This window comes from Dipteris shenzhenensis, chromosome 28, assembly GCF_047967505.1.
Source record: "Dipteris shenzhenensis isolate YYH24624 ecotype China chromosome 28, Dip_SZ_1.0, whole genome shotgun sequence".
Taxonomy (NCBI): domain Eukaryota; kingdom Viridiplantae; phylum Streptophyta; class Polypodiopsida; order Gleicheniales; family Dipteridaceae; genus Dipteris; species Dipteris shenzhenensis.
In genome coordinates, this window is record NC_141623.1 from 43,618,147 (window position 1) to 43,631,226 (window position 13,080).

General features: G+C 42.4%; 1 protein-coding gene across 1 annotated transcript; it reads left to right on the plus strand.

Annotated features, from left to right (window-relative positions):
* Positions 1 to 221: 221 nt before the first annotated feature.
* On the plus strand, positions 222 to 7,992 carry LOC147883598 (Inositol 1,3,4-trisphosphate 5/6-kinase family protein). The gene is made up of 10 exons (XM_087399359.1): positions 222 to 646; positions 1,320 to 1,401; positions 2,699 to 2,731; positions 4,560 to 4,680; positions 4,944 to 5,036; positions 5,175 to 5,294; positions 5,394 to 5,564; positions 7,249 to 7,304; positions 7,426 to 7,510; positions 7,676 to 7,992. The coding sequence occupies exons 1-10, from the start codon at positions 552 to 554 to the stop codon at positions 7,744 to 7,746; spliced, it is 927 nt and encodes a 308-aa protein (XP_087255485.1). The 5' UTR covers positions 222 to 551; the 3' UTR covers positions 7,747 to 7,992.
* The last annotated feature ends 5,088 nt before the right edge of the window (positions 7,993 to 13,080 follow it).

Here is a 13,080-nt window from a genome sequence, read left to right on the forward strand (position 1 = left end):
AAGTAAGAACGTCGAGGGTGGAAGCCTAGGTGGGAGGGTGACCGGGAAGGGGGGGAGGGGTGGGGGATGAGGTGGACGATGGGGATGCCAGCTGGGAAGGAAGGGCAGGTGGAGGTGGTGCGACCGGCGATAGGCGGTAAGGAAGGGGGGGGGGGGTGCCGGTTGAGGAGCCTTTATAATAAGTAAGAGAGGCTAAAACTGCTTGTTTTGCGACGGCAACTTCACCATCTCAAGAAGAAGAAGAAGAGCAGAACAGAGCTCCTTTTGTACCTTCGAAGCTCGGCTATGGCTTCCCCTTAACCCTAATCCCTCCCTTTTTTACCCCCCCCCTTCCCCCCCTTCCTGCATTGTTCCATCTCCCCTTCCCTGCTTCTTTCATTCCTTCCTCTCCTTCGCAGTTTATCACCCTGGAGATTTTCACACCCGCAGCAGCACGCTGATCCTCTTTCGGCGAGCGTCTTTCGCAATCCGGAGAAGCGCGACCTTGAGGCTGGCTTCCCGCACCTGTTCAGCGCGGCAGGCGGGATGCCCAATCACAGCTTCGACAGAACATGGCCAACCCAGCCACGAAGATCACTGTCGGATACGCCCTCACGTCAAAGAAAATAAAGAGCTTCTTCAAACCGAAACTCGAGGTCCTTGCTAGGTACATGGGCAACTCTGCCGTCATTGTTCTTAACACGGGCTCGCATGTATGCTGCGTAAGATCGGATAGAAACTTCTCGTGAAGGGCTCTGGACGTGTGAGTGTCTCATAGTTATTCCATCCAGGATTCTGTGATCCTTTTGTATCTTGGCCGACTGTGTCTGAAGACGTGTGGGTGTGCCCGCACAGTAGTCGGCAGACTTATGTTTTTGTTTTCGTAATATGCGTGTCTAATAATATCACCCTTTTGTCATCGCACGTTCTTAGTTTTGCTTTGCTTTCTATTGTCATGTGCTCCAACGCCTTAACTTGGTTTCGTTCTTGCTTTTGGTGATTTAAGAGATGCATGCAGCCACGTCCCCTGTGATGGAGTTTTCTCCGAGACACGTCATTTTAAGAGACACCACTAGCTTTCGTTCCAATCACAAAAACTGCTGTCTACAATAATTATATTACATAAAGAAGCAAGGTCGATGTGCATTTACTATCTTGGAACCTTGGTTTTTTAATGGACATCTTAAGTATATAAAGCATACGTTCTTGGCAGAAAACACAGTATTTAGGACTGCTAGTTCTAGTTGGCATCTCAGAAGATATCTAATGTCTATTATATCTTGAAATATTTCATAAGAGGTTGGTTTTATGTAAATAATTATGTTTGCTTTGGCTGTTAGGAACAAGGGCATCGTCTTTGTGGCTATTGATCGCAGTCGATCTCTCGATGACCAAGGCCCGTTTGATGTAATATTGCATAAGGTACAGATGTTGGAGCACAAAGTGTTATTCTTGCAGCTTTTTTAGTTATACTTCTCTCTTTGTGCCAAGGGAATGGTCTGGAATCTTTCAATAGCCAGATATCAGCTTATGCTTTGGTGTTGACCAAGACATAAGTGAAGCTTCGCTTCCTGTAGTTTTATTCTCAATTTTAGCGGTCCTTTCTAAACTCACTCCCTTCTCCTCCTGTATTTTGTACTCTATATTCTTTTTCATCTTCGGCTTCTGTCTGTTTTCTATACTCTCTCTCTCTCTCTCTTTCTCTCGTGCTCTCTCTCTCTGTCTCTCCCTCTCCCTCTCTCAGACACAGACACGTTGGTTCAGTACAGTGTAAATGGAGGATGATGATATCTCTAGTTGTGTCAGAGGTCACATGCTCGCTATAGCACGTATATGCTGTGGAAAATGAATGCAAACTCTCTCCAGAACACACCCAACGGTATGTTGTAAATGAACCAACATAAAACACTGATATGACAGCAAGTAGAAACTAAAAATGAACTCGGTTTATTCGTCAATGGGAAGGTAAGTTGGTGAATATGCACAACTCCAGCTGTTACTGGTAAATATGCAGCCAAGGATGCTGTAGCGGTACTTGCTCGGGAGTCCGTTTCTCACCACACGTAAACCACGGATTTGTCTGTCCATGATGGCTCTATTATGCTATTTAAGGTCTGATTATTCTGCTACAACATTAGGAGAGACACACACACACACATTTATGCTATTAAATGCCTGATTATTCTGCTATAACACTAGGAGAGACACACACACATGCGCACACATTTGTTTTTTTTCTCTCTTCCCTCTTGTTTTTCAAAACCCTTCTCAATTGAAGAATTCAGATCTATTGGTAGTCTTATGAAAGTATACAAGGTTGGATAGTTCCCATTTTAGTTGTTCAGAAGTCTGCGGGTCATCCCTTTACGCTCTTCAGGTTGGATAGTTCCCATTTTAGTTGTTAAGAAGTCTGCTGGTCATCCCTCTATGCTCTTTCCTTCGTAGACTGAGTGCAATCAAGCGTGAGAACCTGTGTAGACTTTTGCCCTTTCACTAAATTTTTATAATTTTTCATTCTGGTTATTTGAATATCTCACTGCTTGTACGGTATGCTGCAAGTGCATGGATTTTAACAGTGGAAATACTACATATTTTTATTCTTTCAAATCAGTATGATTGTGTTCAAAATGATTTCTATCTTACAAGGCTTTCATTTTTTGTCTAAAATGCCATTGCAAATGTTATGTTCCTGAACTCAGTTCTCTTTTCTCTATCACAGATAGCAGCGAAGGAGTGGCGGTCACAACTAGAGGTGAGAACTTTGTTTTGTAATTCTTTTGTATTTAAAAATCATGCAGATATGAAACATATATCACTGTTTTCATCTCTACATGTTTCCTTTCATACCCTCTTCTTAAGAACCCCCTCCCTCCCCTCGTGTGTGTGTGTGTGTGTGTGTGTGTCTCTCTCTCTCTCTCTCTCTCTCTCTCTCGCTCGCACACACGCACGCACGCAGTAAAAATTCCTGCCATTGAGGCTGCTTATTCTAGATGTCTTAATCTCTCGTATCAGCATGTGATGTAACCATGAATATGGGATTGGGATAGTTGAACCAGTGCGGAATGGACAGATACTCTAGTTGAGCTCCCAGATGAGAGCCATCATGTGCTGAGCTTAACACATTTTTTGGTGTACTATAATAGCTAAAGAAATCTGCAACCGATTGACCTACATTGTGTGCCAAGCTAGACAGAAATGCACATATTTTTTAAGAGAATTCATGTGCAGGGAGCAACCGTTAGTTGTACATATCTTGAAAAGGTAGTTATCAGGGTGCTCTATCTAAACTGCCTCTTTTCTGAGGGTAACATGTCCCTTACCTTGGAAGGGAAGATTTGAAGTTTTGTGTTGGCATTAATCTCTCTGGTTTGGTCCTTGCTTGACGAGTTTTGCTTTTTAGATATCAAGAAAATCTCCATTGGATCATTTTGATGGGTGAGTGGGAATGTGCTTGTGCCCAAAAGGGAGATGGGCAAGCTCTGCGTGTGTGGACTACAGAAGCTTGAATGCTGCCACATGTAGAGAAGGTTACCAGCAGGGCACTGGAGACTGGCTGGACATGCCCTCTTCTCCTTCATGGATGTTTCCAGTTGGTACAGCTAGGTGAGGGTTAGGGAGGGAGAACATTCCTTTGTGACCAAATGGGGGGACCTATGCATACATGATGATGCATTTTGGCTTATGCGATGCACTGGCAACATTTCAACATTTGATCACCAATGAGAGAATATTTGGGATTTTTCTTGAAGCTTTTTAGGATGATTTCTCTACTTTCAATGGCAAGGTTGCCTTGCACCTTGGTCCTCAACCCCATAGTACAAATGGTTCGCTTGTAGAAGGTGAGATGGGTCTTTGGTAAGGATGAGTTGGCCTGCTTGTGCTTGAAGCTCAGACAAATTTGTTTTGGAGCATCCAACTTATTCACTTGTTGATTTGTTTAGCATATTAACTCCCTTTTCCCAGCAGATTTCCCTTCTGCTCCTTATCAATTATGTGCACTCAGCAAATTTGTCATGGATGGGAAGGCAGAAGACCCATAGCATTCAATCCATTACTCTTCCGCTATTGCAAGTGATTGCCCATATTAGGTTTGTATTAAGCCGTGTATGATATGTTCTCTCATTCACCGGCCTAATGCTCTTCAAATCTTAGTTATGCGTAAGAGCACCTTGTTTGGATGTTGCCTTTCAGGGTTGATCGGTCTTCTTGTACATATATAATGAAAGGAATGTACTGTCATTTGGATTACACAGAGGTCTTCCCTCCAGCCTTTAGCACGGGTAATGGCTGTAGTGTCATTACACCTATTACTTCAGCTGCCTGCAAATCGTTTGCTGTAGTAGCCATGTGATCCTGTAATTTTAATAAGGTCAAGCCAGAATTCAATTGAACTTTATGGTGACAAACAAATACATAAACACAGTTGATTTGAATGCAAGATGGTCCCAAGCTAATGTGCCACTGTGTTGTCTTCCAGGCCTGGCCTACATCAGTGCAGCAATTTTCTCCTTGTTTCTGATTTAGCTCATGTTGTCCCTTGAGGGCTTGAGGTCGAGAGTGTAATTTGATTTGATTTGCAGGAATTTAAGAGAGGGCATCCAGATGTTGTTGTGCTAGACCCTCCTGATGCAATACAACATCTACGAAACCGACAGTCCATGCTTCAAGAGGTCGGAGAACTGAAGCTTCATAATTGTGGAGGTATGTTGGCTTGTTAAGAAAATTGAATCATTCATATCTGGAAAAGCTTTGGGAACTCTGCTTTTCACTTCTCTTCAATCTTTAAGGTCTGGTGGTTGTTAAAGTTATTCCTTAGTTTACATATAGAGCGTACAAGTCTATTATGTACTCAATCAAGAGCAGAGCATTACATTTTGTTTCATAGGTACATATTCTATATGTTTTGCCATCTGTTTTTTATATGATGACGAGCATCGGTGTTTGATCATTAACATGGATTTTAGGTCAAGTTGATGTTCCGAGGCAACTAGTAGTGACTGGTGATCCATCTACCATCCCAGACGTGGTTGCCAAAGCTGGACTAAAGCTTCCTTTGGGTATATAATTACATTCGAGGATGCCCTTGCCTTTGTGGTGCTTATTAGGAAATTAAAGTTTCAACATTTACATCATTTCTCTTGTTGGAGCAGAGTCAATGGCAAGAGCTGATTTTTTCTTTGATTGGTGTATGGCAGTTGCAAAACCTCTGGTGGTGGACGGAAGTGCAAAATCACATGCACTGTCACTAGCGTTTGATGAGTTGTGTCTCACAGAGCTCAATCCTCCTTTGGTGCTTCAAGAGTTTGTCAATCACGGTAAACCTGTTGCTTCTTTTGATACTCACTTGTATCCAGAACTAAGCTTTTCATATCAATCTCATGATACACTTTGCTTGTCTGTGCTGCCTCTGGCAGGAGGGGTCCTCTTCAAAGTCTATATTGTTGGTGATTCTTTCAGAGTAGTCCGAAGGTTCTCTTTACCAGATGTACATGAACAAGTCGGCAGCAATGGTGTAATCCCTTTTCCTAGAGTATCAAGTGCAGCAGCCTCAGCTGATGATGCTGATCTAGATCCACAAGTAGCTGGTAAAGTTTCTGTTTTGAATGCTGGTATTGCGATAACTCTTTCTATCTTACGTGGTGAAATCGTTTAGTCTTCACAAGCAGTTGTCGCTTGAATGAAGAGATTTTGAACTACTTTTTGATTAGCCTTCTCCTTTAGTGCTAGCCTTCGTCATGGCTTAGTCTGCCCAATACGAAGACTTTGTATAAATGGATGCTCAAAGTATGTGTGGGTGTGTAGTTTTGTATGTGTGAGCATATGTTTAGACTATGGTCTACACCCACTGTTGGGCGCTGATGACGTCAGTGGGGATGTCATAGTAGCTAGTCCTTGCTATGCGTGATGGAGTTTATGGTTTTCAGCCTTATGAGTGACTATCATGAGATTGAAACTCCACTATGTTGTGTTTTTAGAGGATGAGTTTGGGCATATTCCTGGATTCATCTAGGTATATATTTTCTTTGAATGGGGATTTAGGGGTATGGTAGAATGCAATTGTTTGGCCTCATAGACCCCACATCCCTATGCAAGTGTGGCAACCGAGCCCTTGCTAGGTCCAGTCAAGAGCTGGACCCTCGCGTACTAGAGTCCACTCCCCCGCCTTACATACGACATCCCGCTGTAGTAAGAGGGCTTGCTTCTCCTCTACCTGTAGAAGCCCGAGGTCCTTGTCCATGTAAATATAATGGGCAACCTTGTAGGAATGAACATCTACACAGCCCTCCCCCACTTGGGCCTATCCTATATGGAGGGAATAACCCAATATAATATCCCTCTCCACCTATTTTATATTACTTCTCCCATGGACTTTGAGCCATATCTCACTAAATGCAGCCTAGGTGGAGGGGTGGCACATGGAGGAGCCATGCCACCTTACATTGGTGAGAGAAGGCCTCCTCCAATATAACTCATCAGCCCCGACTCTCTGGGTTTATTAAAAAATTTAAGATACGTTAGGATATAGAAGCAATAATCTAAACCTAGCCTAGTTGTCGAAGTCTCCATGGATGAGGGAGGTGGTCTAGGGTCCAAATTCCTCCCACTCCTCCCTTTTTGAAGACTATTTGTCAATGGCGAATTTCCTCCCCATAAAAAAAGTGTGATTTATGCTGAAGAATAAACGCCCTTGAGCTTATATTTTAATTGAAAGAAGTGATTAATGTGGTGAGTCTTTAGGATAGGTCGATTGAAGCAATGAAGCCCTTCAACCATTGAAGCCAAGAGCTTGCATGCCCTGTATTGAAGTGTCGGGATGGTGGTTTGTGAGCGTGGGGGGGTGCGTTTTTTTTGGGGGGGTGGGAGTGCAGTTTTTGAACACTGGTCATTTGACAGCAACTAACCTTGCTAAAACAACCATTGCAAGGTGGTGTTCAGCTTTTAAAATGATATGATGGAACCTTTCTTTCCTTTTTTACATTGTATGGTGGAGAGTTATGACTGCAATATACGTTCAACTTGTTGCATACTTTGAAAATAAGGGGAGATGTATACCCTCCCCCCTCTTTCCCCCTTTTTAATGGGTTTAAACAACCTTTAAACACTGATGCGACAGCATTTCAGGCTGTTGCCCTTCAGAAATTTGGAATCTTCCAAAATAGGGCTAGTTATTGAGAAGATTTCTAGCAATTAGGTGCAAATTGAGATTCCTTACATTTTTGGGATTGTGTGAATGATCTGAAGTACTCGTCTGGTTTCATTCGATTGCAGAGTTGCCTCCTTGTGAGCTGTTGGATTCCCTTTCCAAGGAACTCCGACGTCGCTTGGTAAGGCTCTGCTGGACTGCTTGTGCTCACTCTGCCATGAAGGGCAGGATCTTGTGGGATTGTCAATGTGTTTCGAACCTTAAAGGGCATATTAACCTGATAGTCCTGGAATGTTTCTCAGGGTTTGAGACTTTTCAATTTGGATATTATTCGAGAAGGAGGAGCTGGTGATCATTACTATGTCATCGATATCAATTACTTTCCTGGTTAGTATGACACATCAGAGATCTTGTGCTAATTCTGATTCATGCTTGCTACTCAATTACCATCCTATTAGCAGTAATTGAGCTGATCGATCAAATCCTCATGCTTTTTCTGATTGTTTGTTGCTACTTTACATAAATTACAAGTTAATTATTGTATGTATGTAGGTTATGGAAAAATGCCAGACTATGAGAATGTATTTACTGACTTCCTACTGAATCTTGCACAAAGTAAGTGAGAGAAGATGGGCTTACCCTGTAGGCCTGAGGACTCCAGAACCTCGTTGCAAGAAGCTGCAAAAGATAAGTAGATATTGAAATCAGGACATAAGTATTTTGCTGTTGTGTGAGACTCTGTACATAGTCTCTGAATTTTGAGTTCATGAAATGTATGATGGCTCGAATTCTTAAAGGAATCTGGAACCAGTTCTCCATTCATTGGAATCAGAAAGATGCACTTTTTGGAGCACATCAATTTTTAAATTGGTTTATGTTTCATCTTATGTTTGCTGTCATTTTCTCGCTTTTCTTCTCTCTCGTTTTCTCTCTTTTTTATTTCTTTTTAGAAATTTGGACTTGAGAACAACAAAAAATCTAAATTTGTACGATTGGATATATTCTACTGTCGATGCAGTATCTATAGATGACTGAAGTTTTAACGGGGGTGAAATGTCCAAATCTGAAGTATTTCACTGAAACGGTTGTCCAATGTTTCTCGTTTGTGTATAGTCTGACTTGAGGTTTCTAAGTCATGCTCGACTCTGCCGCTAGCAGCAACTTACTTTCAAGCAAAGTGTGTATTTTCTGGTTCTCTGTGAAATAAACTTTTTGTGATTCGCTCTATTACTTGCCTCAATGCTCTATTACTTGCCTCAATTAGGATAGCTTATTGACTAGTTGAGTATCAGTGACGAGAGCATAGGCTTTACTTTGCTTAATAGGTTATCTTGTTTTATTTATTAGCACTCGATTTCTCCTTGTGGCTTATGACTATTGTAAAATTAACTATGTATGTTATAAAGAGAAAAATCAAGAGGGTTTCTAGGTACAAAGAGAAGATTGCAATTATTGGAGATGGCATGTATTATCATGATTGATCTAACTGACGAGCTCCTTTGTATGGGAGGTATTTTTCCTATCAGCCTTGTTTGTATTGTGCGCCTCATGTTTTCCTAGACTGTTTCCCTTGCTTCAAGGGATGCGGTCCTCACCAACTATCTTATCCTTTTCATCATCGCACACAATTTAATATGCTTCAATTGGATGTTGGCTTGGCAGCAGTTTTGAATGTGCTCTAAAAAGTCTTTCCTTGATGTAGAGTTGTCTACTTGTATATGCATCTATGTCATTGGATGCAGCAAACATGCCCCCCCCCCCCCATGCCCCCCCCCGGGCCCCCCTCCTCTCTCTCTCTCTCTCTCTCTCTCTCTCTCTCTCTCTCTCTCTCTGTGTCTGTCTGTCTCTGCACCTGTTTTTTTTAAATGTGGATGTATGTGCACAATGTTTGTGGATTTTGCACGCAAACTTCCACAAGGCTGCTTGCTGCATGTAATTACCACCTATATGCTGGTTTCCCCTTTACATTGGTGTGATCTTTTTAGCCTCATTCTTTGCTTTCCTTATGCCCTCTGTTTGTCTCAATGTCAATCGTAATTGTTTTGCTTTCAATTGCCTCATAGTATGATAGCCTTTGTTGTTGGTCTCTATTTGAGTATTCGGTGAATTTCACATGCCTTGGAAATTAATGGGAAGACATAAGTGTACAATTACCACAGTAAGATAAGAGAGAGTGCACTAAAAAGCTGGGGTAAGAATAAAGGACGAGCAAATAAGAAAGAGGGTACCTTCCTTCTAGCTAGGAAATACACAATGCAAATGAGACCTTGGAGAAGTGACGTTGTTTTTCCTTTTTTTTTGGGAGTATTTTAACAACATTGTGGTATGAATCATGATGTAAAAGATGAGATTAGTTTGGACCTTGATGGTTGTGGATTGAAGCATGAAAATGTTACAAGCTTGAGACATAGTATAAAGGTAGCACACTCATTGAGGCATAGTTAAAAGTTCAAGCTAAGCCTAGTTGATATGCGATGAAATGATGATAATGTTATGTTGGTACGCTAACACATGTAAGTGTAGGTTACATCTCAAGTGACACAATTAAACAAAAGGTTCTTTAAGCAAGACTATCGTGGGCCATATTATTCAGGCGCAATGAGAGGCGATGTCACTTGGTTTGTAGAACCAGCTTATTATATGTGACTCCATACACAAAATCGGTGATTCAAACTATCTATGCAATTTGGATCTTGAGTATTCTCCTCTTCCTGCATGCTTGCCCCTTTGCAAGGCTGTCAGTGCTGGTGATCATAACTGAAGGGGGCAGGGGGGTTATTTATAGGCCCATCGCCGGGCTCAGAAAACTGACCAGCAGGGGGTCGGCCTCCTACTGCAGCACCAACCTGTTGGGCTCCACCACTGACCAGGCTGGTCGGCCACTTGCTGGCTGATCTGGCCGGCTTGGGCCAGGACTATATAAAGGCCAATGTGCCCAGCACATGGGCTGTTGATGTAGTTCGCAGACCCTGCCATTTGCTACTCCAGGAAGCAGCTCTGATGCTATGCCATGTCATCTCGCAGCGTGGGTTCCAGGCCAGGTAGGTTCTCTTGTTTCCCCCCCAGCCCTCCCCCCCCCTCCCCCCTATAGTCTCCTGCCCCCTTGTCCCCTCAAATCGGGGGCTCACAGGTGGGGCAGTGACATTCTAACAGGTACGGGTATAGAAACTCTATTGCTGCAAACAAGCAAGATGTGAGAGCACAGGCAAACGCACTATTAGCGAGAGGAAAGCTACAAACAGTAGTGATATGGGCAACAGGTGTTGTGTTAAGGGAAATTGTTACCTGAAATTTAGAGGTACCAAGGGATGGAAGAACAAACGTCTTCAAGCTTAATGACTGATGTGAGGAGCTGAGGTAATCTGTTACAACATAAAGATGAAGAGCAGGACAACTACAAGAGATCTACAGAAGATGAAGGAAACTAACAAACAAGTAAGGGTTGAGCTCTGACCAAAGTATAAGTACTAGCTCGAACAACCAAAGAATATAGAGAAATACCTGATTGTTGTTGAGCTCCAACCAGAGTATAAGTAGTAGCTCGACTAATGGGCAATCAAAAATCTATGGGGTGCAGTTGCATTAGTTAGACCTGTTGTTAGGTCTGTTTGCCACAGAGTGAGCCATACCTAGGCAATAAAAACTGTTGGGATTTCGAGGGTCGCCTCCCCAACTGTGAGCCCCCAAATGAGCAGGACATGGGGGAGGTGGACCAGCAACAAAAGTCGGGTGAGAGAGAAGCTGCATGGGCAGAGAAGAAGGCTACCCAGAGCTGTAAAACATTCCACGATTGTTAGTCTTTTTGACTGATTTTGTTACCACAACACAGTAAGCGTATAAACAGGGGGGTTTGATATTTGTCAGACAGACGCAAACATCTACTGGATAATCATGATCTAATTTTGGCTTTGTACGACCTGTTCCTGTAGCCGTATGGGCTGTACATATTTAGTTCAGACCTAATTTTTTGCTTGCATACTGTTGCACATCTATTTGTGCTAGTTTCTGCCAGTTTTTACTCTGTTTCAGTTGGCATTCTCTGCTATAGGCCCTTTTGCAGCTCAGTTTTGCTATTTGGAGCTTGCATTTGCACGACAGTCAACCGAGCTGACTGTGACTGTCAGATCTTTCACAAAATTTGGAAATTTTGGCACATTTACGGCCTATTGCTGTGAGATTTGGTATTGGGTCCAGTTGCCCTTTTTTTGACTGAGTTATTCACAAAACATTTGGGGCTTTTCTATGAAATAACTTTTCTATTCAAAAATTGCTTGCTACATGTTGATGTCTACTTCACAACTGAATGTGGAATTCATATATGTTTGTGTTTACATATTGAGGAGGATCTAATCTCATTTGTGACATCATGGTCGATTTAATAATTTCAAAACACAAGACCTAAAGGTTAAAGAGCTTTCTCAACACATTAAGCATACGAACAAAGAGGGGGTTTGAAAATGCAAAATTTAGAAAAGGTGCCAAGCCAATGTTTTTCTTTTCCAAAAGAGATGAATAGCCATGGATCTGTTGGATTTGTCCGATTTCGATTACACTTGAGATGTATAGGTACTAATATGTTCCCTTCCCCATAGATCCTTAGATTTGGCTTTCTAAATGTCTTCTTATCCATGTACAGTTATGTAGCAGATGCCCACTTTGGCTTACAACCAAAGCGTTGACTATGCAATGCTACCTTTAAATCTCCTTCCCATACAAAGGCATACGTGAGGTGCCTAATCCTCACGCTCATCGCATTAGATTTGAGGGGATTAGGTAGTGTCAGTTACACAAGTGCTCAGACCTATCACCAACGTATCTGAACCGAATGGATTAGAAGTGCACCGAATGGATTAGAAGTGCCATTTGTTACAGTAGACTGCAAAAGAGCATCTTTCTTGCTCGAAACATGTACCTCAGATATTCCCAGTGAATCATATGCAGCAGCACTTGTGTCAACACTTGCAGCCCTACTCAATTCACCATCCAGTAGCAGATTAGTTATGGATTCAAAACCATCTTTTCACTCAAGTGCCCACCAGAGTCATTCCTTGTTGGAGCATTACATCCAGACTCCCCAGTCCATTTAGACTCATCCGTCTTTGCGAAACTTAAAGGGTCTGCTTTGTTGTATTCAAAGGAAAGCTTGGCAATGGAGAACTTGTTTATACATTGTGATCTGACTTGTGATGGATAGCAATTGAGACAGGGTCTACAGATGCAGTCTCACTAAAAGAACAGGGAATTGTTGAGTCAACCTTGGTCCTTGCATGCATGGCAGCTTGTGCAAGAGCATCACCTTTTGATCTCCTAGGCAAGTAGATTGGTTGTGAAGAATTCGACAAAAATGCCTTGCTTAGGGATGGCATATGGTCTGCAACAAGAGAGGGTGGAAAGCTAGTCCTAAGGTGAGCTTGAGTGATGCTAATTGAGCCCATCTGATCACTTATATTTTGGGTATTTAATCGAGCATTGCTGCCTGCCGTATCTGCAAACAAAGGGTCCAATATATGCAGAGCTAGACTGTTCGCCCAGGATTTGTAGCATTGCAATATCTGAACTCAATTTGTCCTCGTCTAGATACCCATATGTATCCACTCCCCCATTGCTTCCTTACTCCCATTGTGTGCCTTTTGCACAACATCTTGATACCAAGAATGAACACCAAATTTGGCTTCTAGCTGTTGTTAGGCGTTGACTCCAAGGTAGGCAAGCGTCATGGGCTATGTTAACCCATTTGGGTGAGAGATTTGAGACTGCAAGCCCTTGTGATTCATACGAAGTACATCAAATTTGATGTCCTGGGACAATTTCTCCAAAGCCATTTGGTCCTCAATATAGGGTGTCCTCTTGAGAAGCAATGGGAATATTTCAACTCTTAAGAAATCTGTTTGCAAGTTCAATAGGCAGCCAATCCACATCCATGTGCCAGTCCATTGTCTCCCATGTCAAGGCCCATG